General features: G+C 36.7%; 1 protein-coding gene across 1 annotated transcript; it reads right to left on the reverse strand.

Moving 5' to 3' along the window:
- Nucleotides 1-400: 400 nt before the first annotated feature.
- On the reverse strand, nt 401-10,783 carry LOC110805905 (gamma-glutamyl peptidase 3). Its single transcript, XM_022011524.2, has 3 exons — nt 10,266-10,783; nt 1,055-1,393; nt 401-807 (listed from the first exon to the last, which is right to left on the reverse strand). Exons 1-3 carry the CDS (start codon nt 10,605-10,607, stop codon nt 667-669), a joined length of 822 nt encoding a protein of 273 aa, XP_021867216.1. The 5' UTR covers nt 10,608-10,783; the 3' UTR covers nt 401-666.
- Between the last annotated feature and the right edge of the window lie 1,519 nt (nt 10,784-12,302).

Consider the following 12,302-nt stretch of genomic DNA (forward strand, 5'->3'; position numbering starts at 1 on the left):
ATAGTTTCATGCAGGTTAATAGTTATGATTTTGTACATGTTAATAGTTACATGTTTTGTATTAACAATTATGATTTTTATGTTAATAGTTATATTCTTTTTGTTAATTAATAATTAAGTGATATCATACTAATATTAGCAGTCTTATGAATATGAAATGATCTTACCCAAAACTTATCCTACGAATTGATATACTACGTACTAACATAAATTGTTTTTAGGTATTAGTTCTCCATAGTCCATACTACTCCATAATTAATTAGTTTTAATTTGTTTAACTATTATCCTTAAATATACGAGTAAGTTTTAGTAGCACACGGCTGGCCGGATATTGTAAACAACTACTCCATACTGGATAATTATTTTTTTACTTTGTTTTTACTAGATAAGAAGAAAGGATCTTACTGAATTCTGATATTAGTCAGCCCATCTACACATGTTTTTGTTTTCTACAGTTGATGGACTCCACTCTGTGACTACCAAGTAACAAGGTGAATTCCCCACCAACTCCACCAACTTGTGTTGGTTTCCGTACTACGTAAATGGTACAAACGTAATAGTAACATTAAAAAGGATAAGCATATAACTTGTACTACGTATTACAAGTAAGGGCAACTTTGTGCATGTTTAGCTAGTTTATAATGTACAGTACGTACGTAACCAATTGTTACATTAGATCACCAAAGTTGAATAAATCCATACGAATTGTATGTCTTCCCTTGAGAAAGTTTTTGCAAATCTTCTCCCAGTATTCTCTATCAGGCTCACTCTTGTCTATTTTCGACCTCGTTGCTTCAGCAAATTCTTCCTGCATACATATATAACATAGATTTTGAATAAGATTATGACATATGTTTTGTACGTTTTTCTTACAGTGTCAAGTTCGCGTCAATAGTTGCAAATCGATGGCCCAAACTTGAAGTTATTATTAGGCACAGTGGGACTTTTTTTTCTTTCTTTTTCCGAAGCAAAATGAAAAACAAATAACAGATAAGTAATACGAAATACTACATACTACGTACGTACACTATAGATCGAAATAAAATCTTTGTTACCTTTATAGAGCAATTGGTAAGAAGACGGTCGATAAGGTTGTAAAGAATGTCTTTGGTGTATTCAGGATGACCTTGAGTGCCCAAAATGTGGTTGCCAATAGTAAAGATTTCCACCTTTGTCTTATCAGAAAATGCTACAACTTCTGCATCAATTGGAACCTCCAATACTTCATCTTGATGGCATTCAATTATTGTTAGGGATTGTGGAACTTTGTCATCATCCTCCAAATTAAGTTGAGAGCTCAAAAATTCCTTGTTTTCTATTTTTATTTCTCTTAATCCTATATCCCATCCTGTGGGAGATCTTCCCACCTTTCCTCCCAATGCTCTGCATAACACCTAAAAATTCAAAGCGTCAAAGTTAAAATGCATGCAACTGTAGAATTTATATATACTAATATTTTAAAACATAAAGTTTTATATACCACGACGCCATGCGTCAACTTTTTATTATATTTATTTTTGTAAAATCCATCATTAATTTTTCGCTTTACTATCATTTCCTCTTCTCCCCTTAGATGTAATAATCCTATACCATTTCCCATACAATTAATTTAATTTGTTTCACACTCTAATTTTAATTTCATCATGCTCCAATAATCCATGATCTTATGATGTTTCAATTTGAAAATTTCGTGAAATTTTTGTATCATGTTAAGATAGAATGTTCAGATAGAATCCTAGTTAGTAGCATACTAGGATTACGATTGATATATTGTTAGAATTAGACTAGGACTATGGTTCCTAGTGTTAGACGCTTACAGTAAGCATTAGTATTCTTTACCTAGAGTTTATAGGAAACTGGAATACTGTGTACTATATATATTCTTTGTGTTAGTATCAATACGACAACAACTTAATCTTATATTTGTCATGGTATCAGAGCAAGGTTAGAGAAAATTTTTCCGCAATATTAAACAAACACACGTACGCTATGGGCACGGATGATGAAGAACCGAAATCCAAGCCAGGAGATGAGCTCGCTAAGGCATATTATCTGGGTTCAAGTGATGCACCCGGAAACATTATCACGCCAATTAAATTGCGTGGATCAAAAAATTACGATGAGTGGGCTGCTTCCGTTCGTCGAGCCCTCATATCCAAGAGGAAATTCGGTTTTGTTGAAGGTACAATTAAAGAACCTACGGACCTTGACAGGCTTGCAGATTGGATTACAATACACTCAATGCTAGTCTCATGGATTTCTCACACCCTAGAGGAATCCCTACGATCAACGGTAGGAGACTTTGATGATGCCGGTGTTATGTGGCTCTATTTAAAGACACGATTTTGTGTGGTAAGTGGTACTCGAATCTGTCAAATAAAGAAAAAACTTGGAAATTGTAAACAACAAACCAACGAACCAGTAGCAACCTACTATGGGCGACTCTCGACTCTGTGGAAGGAATTCATTGCCTATGCTCGTGTGCCTAAGTGTTCATGTGGGGCGTGCAAGTGTGACATTGCTGGCCAGATTACACAAATCCGGGCTGAGGATTATTTACATTACTTTCTGATTGGTTTGGATACTCCGTATGAAGCTATTCGAGCACAGTTGCTCGCCCAATCCCCCTTACCTAGTGTAGAAGAGGCATACCAGAATGTCTGTAATACTGAAGACTTACGTACAGAGGAGAATCAGGAGGGACGTGCACCAGTGGTAGCGTTCAAGGTTGAAACTCGTTCAAGAAACCGTGATGATGATAACACCGAAAAATTATGTACACATTGCAATCGTCTAGGGCACGAAGAAGAAGGGTGCTTCCAATTAATCGGTTTTCCGGAGTGGTGGCCGTCTGAACGGAGGGGAGGTCGCGGCTCCGGGAGGTCGGGAAGCAGAGGCGGTAGAACTGGCCGCGGAGCACGGGGTAGCAATTATGGCAGTGGTATGCCTTCTGGAGGAGCGAACAGAAACAATAACAGCAGTGGCAGGGCAAATAAAGTCCAAGCCCATAATGTACAGCCAACATCCACAAATAATAATGGGCTTGGTGATGGCCTCGCAGGAGTTTCAGCCACACAAGTTCAACAAATTCTGGACATTCTGACATCCAAGGCAAAACCGAGATTACAGGGTAAGAATAATACTAACTTACTTTGGATAGTTGATACAGGAGCGTCAAATCACTACACATCTGATCTTTCACTGTTGAAGAATATTCGGACAATTCCGAATTGTCCCATCGGACTCCCGGATGGTCAGACAACCATTGCAAATCAAAGTGGTTCGGTAAAATTGGAAGGCGGTTTAGAGTTAGACAATGTGTTATTTGTACCTCGTTTAAATTGCAATTTAATTTCTGTAACGCAATTGAGTGATGAATTAAACTGTGTTGCTCAATTTACTAACAAAATATGTGTTATACAGGACCGGACGACGAGGAAGATGATTGGCCTGGGTGTTAGAGAAGATGGACTTTATTTTTTTCGGGGCATTCCGTTTGGAAAAGTGTGTGCAGTCGAGACAGAATGTGTGATCGAGTTGTGGCATCAACGAATGGGACATCCGTCGGAAAAAATAGTGAAGCTTCTTCCTCCTGTTAGTAGTGCAGTCAGAAAAAATAATAAAGTATGCGATATTTGTCCTCGTGCTAAGCATACTAGAAATAGTTTTCCTGTTAGTACAAATAAAGCAAGTAGAATATTAGAATTAATACATTTAGATTTATGGGGACCTTACAAGACACGTTCGTCTTGTGGGGCTAGATATTTTTTAACTATTGTAGATGATTTTTCTAGAGGAACATGGATTTATTTGCTTCGAGATAAAACTGAGGTTGGGTTTACGTTTATGAATTTTGTTGCAATGAGTAAACGGCAATTCAATCAAGACATTAAAATTGTATGAAGTGATAATGGGACGGAATTTAATTGTCTGCAAGGGTATTTTCTCAAGTCTGGCATTTTATTTGAATCGTCATGTGTTGGAACCCCTCAACAGAATGGTCGAGTAGAACGAAAGCACCAACATCTTTTAAATGTGGCACGGGCATTGCGTTTTCAAGCAAATTTGCCTAAGAAATTTTGGGGGGAGTGCGTATTGGCAGCATGTTATTTAATTAATCGGACACCTACTCCTTTGCTTGAAAATAAAACTCCATTCGAAATGTTGTTCAAGAAAGTACCGTCATATGATTTAATCCGGGTTTTTGGATGCCTTTGCTATGCCCATAATCAACGAAGTAGAGGAGATAAGTTTGATTCTCGTAGTAGAAAGTGCATTCTTATAGGATATCCTTTCGGGAAAAAAGGGTGGCAATTGTTTGATCTAGACACACGGGAATTTTTTGTCTCTCGAGATGTTCGTTTTCATGAAAAGGTGTTCCCTTACAATAACTCCAAAGATATTTCTGCATATTCTGATGAAACAATGGTGATTTATGACTCTGATGATGCAGTAGCACTGCTGGGCAGTAGCACTGAAGGCATGACTAGGGTAGTTGATGCTCGCAGCCCTGCAGTAAGGGGCGAGGCGCAGGAGGCGCAGCACGATGCGCAGGAGGCGCTGCAGCCCTTGGACGATGCGCTGCCTAGTGTTGAGGCGCATAATGAGGCACATGTTGATGCGCATGTTGAGGCGCGTAACGAGGCGATGCCTGATGCGCTGCACGAGGCGCACCACAGGGCGAGCGAGGCGCTGCAGCGGCAGCAGCAGACTGTGCAGGGCACGAGCAACATAGCAGCTCTTAACCCACGCAGCAGTGACGAAGTGCAGACTTGCAGTAACACTGGGCAGACTGCCTTGAGTAAGGAAGAGGAGTTCGGTAGGGGGAAGAGACAGAAATTTCAGTCATCGAAACTCCGAGAATTTGTGACACACACTATACGGAAAAATAAAAGTCCATCTCCGAATTCACCCTCGGCATCACCTACCTCAAGTACTCCCTATCCTATAACATATTTTGTTAATTACGAACAGTTTTCTGCAAAACACAGACACTTTCTTGCAGCAATTACGGAGGGCAAGGTTCCAAAATCCTTTAAAGAAGCAATGAAGTACAAATCATGGAGAGAAGCTATGGGAGCAGAAATTGATGCTCTTGAAGGGCAAGGGACATGGGTCCTAGAGAAATTACCTCCGGGAAAGAAAGCACTTGGAAGCAAGTGGGTGTATACGGAAAAGCGAGATGAGGATGGAAACTTGATTCGGAATAAGGCAAGGTTGGTCTGCTTAGGCAATCATCAGGTAGAAGGTACGGATTATAATGAGACTTTCGCACCGGTTGCTAAAATGTCGACAGTACGGACATTTTTAGCAGTCGCAGCTGTGAAAAATTGGGAAGTACATCAAATGGATGTACACAATGCCTTTCTACATGGTGACTTAGAAGAAGAAATTTATATGAAAATTCCTCCTGGTTTTCATAAAAATAACGCTGACTTGGTTTGCAGGATGAAAAAATCACTATATGGCTTGAAACAGGCACCCCGGTGTTGGTTTGAAAAGTTGTCTACCGCTCTGAAAAAGTATGGATTTAAGCAATCCTACTCCGATTACTCACTATTCACTATGTCGAAGGGAGGAGTTCAATTGAGTGTCTTAATCTACGTTGATGATATGATTATTGCTGGAAATAATGTCTTTGCGTTAAATAGTTTTAAAGCATATTTGAGTCAGTGTTTTAAAATGAAGGATTTGGGTCATCTGAAATATTTTCTAGGCCTAGAGGTTGCACGTAGCAAAAGTGGTTTTTATGTGTGTCAAAGAAAGTATGCACTGGACATTATTTCGGAAACAGGACTATTGGGTGCTAAACCGTCAGATTTTCCGATGGAGCAGAATCACAAATTAGCACTCGCAGAAGGTAAGGAAATGGAGGATGGGGAGAAATATAGGCGCCTAGTGGGACGTCTAATTTACTTGGCAGTTACCAGGCCAGATTTGGCATATTCTGTACACATTATATCTCAATTCATGCAGGCACCAAAAGAGGAGCATTGGGAAGCAGCATTACGAGTAGTACGATACTTGAAAAAGTGTCCGGGCCAAGGTATACTGTTGCGTTCTGATAGTTCCTTGCGGCTAGAGGGGTGGTGTGACTCGGACTGGGCTAGTTGCCCGTTAACTCGCCGATCCTTAACCGGATGGTTTGTTTTGCTAGGTTTTTCTCTTGTATCCTGGAAAACTAAGAAACAACATACAGTATCGCGATCGTCAGCCGAAGCAGAATATCGTTCTATGGCAGCAATTACTTGTGAATTAAAGTGGTTAAAACAGTTGCTCGGAGATTTGGGCATAGAACATAAGCATGGCATGAATGTGTTTTGCGATAGTCAGTCTGCCCTTCATATTGCACAGAATCCGGTATTTCATGAACGGACAAAACATATTGAAGCAGATTGTCACTTTATACGAGATGCAATTAAGGAAGGAGTTATTCGTCCGTCATATGTGTCAACAAAGGTGCAATTAGCAGATATTTTCACCAAAGCATTAGGAAAAGCACAATTCGAGTTTTTTCTTAGCAAGATGGGCATTCGTGATCTTCATGCTCCAACTTGAGGGGGGATGTTAAGATAGAATGTTCAGATAGAATCCTAGTTAGTAGCATACTAGGATTACGATTGATATATTGTTAGAATTAGACTAGGACTATGGTTCCTAGTGTTAGACGCTTACAGTAAGCATTAGTATTCTTTACCTAGAGTTTATAGGAAACTGGAATACTGTGTACTATATATATTCTTTGTGTTAGTATCAATACGACAACAACTTAATCTTATATTTGTCATATCATCTATCTCTTATTCCATACTGCTACGTACGTACTATCACTATAAAAAATTGTACCATTAACGACGGGAAATCCCGTCACTAAAAGTCAATAATCTTTGATTAATGATGGGATTTCCTGTCGCGAAACCGTCATAAAAGGGGGGCCGTCGTTAATGTAAAATCTCGTCGTTAATCCGTCGTAAAAAGACATTTACGACGGCTGTTCCCGTCTTTGTTTGGTTGTTAGCCCCGTCGCAAAAAGCTTTTGCGACGGAATTTTTAACCCCTCGTAATTAGATTGTCGTTAATGATACAAATTCTTGTAGTGTATACAAACAAATTTGTAAATCAAGAAACCTTGTAGATGCACGGGATAAAAACTAGTTCCGTCCAAAAATCCTTGTTAGAAAAACTCTTACGTAGTACTCCGTATGCTTTATTAACTCAATAAAATGATCACAACAAATCGTGTTTATCTCTATAGGGTTATATTTTGTTCGACGTATTTTGACTTATTTTACACAAAATAAGTTCAAATAAGTTCATTTAAGTTCAGAAAATATAAGTTCAGAAAAAGTAATTTTTCTACACATTTTAACACACAAATAAGTTTATTTTAGATAAAATATGTTCAGATAAAATAAGTTCAGATAAGTTCAGTTAAATTTAAATAATATATGTTCAAACAAAATAAGTCGAATAGAACGGAGTCAAAGCGCTAAAAGCCGCCCCACATTACTCAAAACCGCCCCACTATTTTACTTTAATATCCTTATATAATGAAACTTTTCTCCCAAATTAATTACCCCATCTATTTTGTAGAGAGAAAGTATCTTCATCCAAACCACCACCATACACCCATAAAAAAAATTATTTAAACCAAGCAATTTTATTTGTCAATAAGTACATTAATCAATAAATTAAAAAAATACTAATTTAATTTTGATTCCACAAACTTATGCATTTTAAGTTTACACCATGGTAGAGACTTATGCATTTTAAGCTCACACCATGGCATAGACTTATGCATTTTAAGCTCACACCATGGCATAGACTTATGCATTTTAAGCTCCTGCCATGGTACGAGCTTAAAATTCATAAGTCTGTACCATGGTACAAGCTTAAGATGCATAAGTCTCTTAATATTTTCTCCGAAACAAATTACATCAAATTCAACAACAAATCAAAACATTAAATAGTATAGACTTATGAGTTTTGAGCTCCGACCATGGTATACACTTATGAGGTTTAAGCTCCTTCCATGGTACGAGCTTAAACTACATAAGTCTATACCATGGTCGGAGCTCAAAACTCATAAGTCTGTACCATGGTACAGGCTTAAACTTCATAAGTCTGTACCATGGTACAAACTAGAAATGCATAAGTTTCTGAATATTTTTTTCCGAAAAAAGTCCTCTTGTGAATTTGATGTTCCACCGGTAGTCTCGGCCATGTAAAAATTATTTCACATTATGTTTAGGGTGGGCGGTAAAAAGGGAAAAGGTAAAGGATAATGGTAAATGCTAAAATGAGGGGGTAAATAAAGGGGGTATATGGGTAAAATATTAGGGCGGTTTTGAGTAATATGGGGCGGTAAATAGTAAGCCCCTATATATCTATTGTATTAAACTCCTGATCGAGTAATTTGGCGCCCACCTAACAAAATTCCTAAAATATCCGTATATTTTATATACTCGTTTAAAATTATTGTCTTTTCAAACATGTAGCATGCACCTATATTTAGGTTTAGAACTAAGTGGACAATAAAAAGATCGCAGTGATGACTCTAGTGAATATCAAGATATGATACGTTAATGGGAGTCGGGACTAGCAATATATGGTAAGATATTCCTATGAAGTTATTTTTCTAAATAAAGGATCATGCATGGTATCATAATATATTCCCTAAGAGATGGATAATTATTATATTATAATTATTAATATAATATATCACTACAAGAATTTGTATCTTTAACGACAATCTAATTACGACGGGTTAAAAATCCCGTCGCAAAAGCCTTTTGCGACGGGGCTAACAACCAAACAATGACGGGAATAACCGTCGCAAATGTCTTTTACGACGGGTTTACGACGGATTTACGACGGGATTTCTATTAACGACGGCCCCCTTTTATGACGGGTTCGTGACAGGAAATCCCATCGTTAATCAACGATTATTGGCCTTTTACGACGGGATTTCCCGTCGTTAATAGTACAATTTCTTGTAGTGTATATTCCAAATTATGTATCGTAATATATTCCACTATTATACATTTATAACATAATAGTGCGATTATATTTTCCATCACATCCCCTATAAAAATATTATTTCCCCATCACATTTATGCACTAGAGTATAGAGGTAAGTCAATATATTCTTTCACAAAATAAAAGGTATGTCAATACATAAGAACTAATTTATTTTGATTTATTTTATATATAAAAAAAAGTAAAAATAAAGTAAGTCCAGCTAAGTTGATTTGGCCAAAATAAAATGTCTTTTAAATCATTTAACACAAGTAAATTATTTTTAGACAAAACATTTTATGTTAGTTTAAGTCAAATTTATTTAAACCAAACAGAGTCATACGTACTATACCAACTAGCTAGTTAATCACTATGGAAGTATATACTCGATACCAGCGGCCAACAGAGGTTGATTTTTCGCATATCAGATATGTGTGGCAACACACATATCAGTTAAAAGACAAATAGCTAAAAGACAAAAAAGGAAGTACCATTCATGTTTAAAAAAGTACCATTCTGTAAAAAGAAGTACCATTCTGTAAAAGAAAAGTACCATTTTTGCTTAAAAAAGTACCATTTAATTTCTTTTTTGTCATTTTTCCTATTTTGTCTTTTATTCTGATATGTATTTGCCCATACATATCTGATATGCGCAAATACTTCCTCGCTGCCAACACTACTCCAAATGAATATGATTCTTTTCCAAACATGTTATATCTTCATAGTTTATAATTTATTCGTCATTTTAATTAATTAATATTATTATATTCATGTCAGAGTATGCAATTGATTACCCAGAGATAAGATCCTCTTCATTTCATAGAAAAAATAGATGGTTCATATCTTAATCAACGATTGTGAATGCTTTGCTTTTTTAACTCGATTGCATGCATAACTACATATAATCGGGTGTACCTTATAATTTGTGAACATTATTATATGCAGTTGATTATTCAAAGATAAGATCCTCTTCATTTCATAGAAGGAATAGATGGCTCATGTCTTAATCAACGCTTGTGAATGCATGAATTGAGAAAATACAGGGATTTTTTATAATTATATATGTTTACTAGCTTAGGTGTTTATCATCTCAAGTTATCAAATACGTAGTACGAAGTATTATGAAAAGAAATTGAGAGAATCCTAACACAGCATGCACATGCGCATGCGCAATGACCGAAGATAATTTACATTAACTAGTACAATATATACTTAACTTTGGTATATAGAGGAATTGAAATAAATTACCTGATGACCAAAGCAAATACCAAGAAGTTTTTTTTGCATGGCATCAAGAGTTTGCAAGAGAAGGCAAAGCTCAAGAATCCAATACTCATCCCCATAAGCATCAAAAGGGCTTCCACTAACTACAAAACCATCATACATCTCTAACTCATTCATATCTGGAAATTCACCCTCCACAACTCTATACAAATCCCACACTTCTCCTTCTTCCCCGAACGCCGCCACGAATACATTGAAGTATCCTCCATACACCTTCTTCACATATTCTGAGTCATGTGCTGCTAGTAGAAGGGCATATCTTTTTGTGATCATCATCATCTTATTGTTCTCATCATCATTATCCATCTTTTGGGAATTGATTAATTAATTAAGAGGATTAGTTGTTATTAGCTAATGATGATTAAGTTGGGATAAATATGATGAAAAGGCTAGCTAGGTTTGAAGAAAGAATGGAGATGAGGAATATAAGTGAAGTGAAAGTGTGTGTAAATTTTTGGTGCCAAGAATAAGATATGGGAGAATTGAAGTTACCTTTATATGTAGCTAGCACATATCTTTATGCTATAATGATGACCCCACTTTGTAATTTTTTTCGAACCTAATATATTGACATGTTGTATTTAAGGATGGCAATGGCAAATGGGTCGGATCTGGACCGGGTTCGATAGGATCCAGACCCAGACCCGCTTTTTAAGAGGTGGATTCAGATCCGACCCAGATCCGTTGGGTCTAAAAAAATCAGATCCAGACTCAGATCCACTTAGTCTAATGGGTCTAGGGTCGGATCTGGGTCCTAAACGGGTCTAAGCGTATTTGTTTTCCAACAAAATTTGTCCCTCATTTTTCTTATATTACATAATTTTTTCGCCCTTTTATGTAAACGTAATGTTGCGTTAATAAAACCACTAAATATGGAATATTCGTTAATTTTGTTTAGGAAAAAATCATATTAGCCTTGTAATACAATCAGTATTTAAATTTTCTAATATTATTATTTATATGTCACGTCAAACAATATTTAAATAGTTTAGCATCATAAGAACTGAATAAAGTTTAGCATGTAAAGATTGAATCATATTTAAATTTTACTAATTTTAAAAAAAAATTATATATATGGGTCTGTGGGTCGGATCTGGATCGGATCTGGATCTTTAATTCTTGGACCCAGACCCAGACCCGCCCCATTGAACAAAGATCCAGATCCGCCCTAGATCCACATGGTCTAATTTTTATGGACCCAAACCCTTATAAATGGACCGGGTCCAACCGGGTCTGGGTCGGGTCTTGGACCCATTGCCATCCCTAGTTGTATTGTGTCATGTCCGCTCCCAACTATAAAAGGTGGGCAGGGCCGTCTTAAACATTTTAGGGGCTCTGTGCTATTAGTATAACATTTGCACGCATTTTTAAAAAAAAAAAAGTAATATACGAACAAAACAATATCAAAGCAAGTTTGGTAAAGTCAATAACAAATAATAAACATACGAGTAAAAACTAAAAACTCTAGATTTTTTTTAAAAAGACGTTTTTTAGGGTACTATTCGTCGAACCTCTGACCTCCCTTGCCAAACAAACTTACCTTCCTTCCTCCTACCAACTCAACTATCTTCATTTAAGTGAATAAACATGTGTTGCATTCTATATATATCTTGTTTTTCAGATTTTGGGGCCCTAAAAAAGTTGGGGGCCCTGTGATATTGGGCTGGATGCACAACTCAATAGTCTGCCATGAAGGTGGGTAGCCATTTCAAATTCAAATGCATAATTAACAGAATATACTGTGTCATATTCCTTTCTTTTTGTTAGACAAAAGGATATCGAGTATCCTAGCTAATTTAATAAAAATATGGAGTAGTATGCATATAATCCGATATCGGAGTATATGTCAATTATGATTTCGAAACTAATACTCACTAAAATGGTGAATACGCGTAAGATCGTGGATGTATTATAAATATAGTATGCATATAATCTGCCAATCGGCCGGGCATCGGAGTATCTGTCAATGATGATTTTGAAACAAGTACGCACTAAAATGGT

The sequence above is a fragment of the Spinacia oleracea genome, chromosome 2, assembly GCF_020520425.1.
Source record: "Spinacia oleracea cultivar Varoflay chromosome 2, BTI_SOV_V1, whole genome shotgun sequence".
Classification (NCBI taxonomy): domain Eukaryota; kingdom Viridiplantae; phylum Streptophyta; class Magnoliopsida; order Caryophyllales; family Amaranthaceae; genus Spinacia; species Spinacia oleracea.

Bases quoted from the DNA above. Each gene is read 5' to 3' on its own strand.
- LOC110805905 (XM_022011524.2), bottom strand. From the start codon at position 10,607: ATGGATAATGATGATGAGAACAATAAGATGATGATGATCACAAAAAGA. The intron at 1,394-10,265 runs GTAATTTATTTC...TTGAATTTTTAG, and splicing joins GTATTTGCTTTGGTCATCAG to GTGTTATGCAGAGCATTGGG. The intron at 808-1,054 runs GTAACAAAGATT...ATATGTATGCAG, and splicing joins TTACCAATTGCTCTATAAAG to GAAGAATTTGCTGAAGCAAC.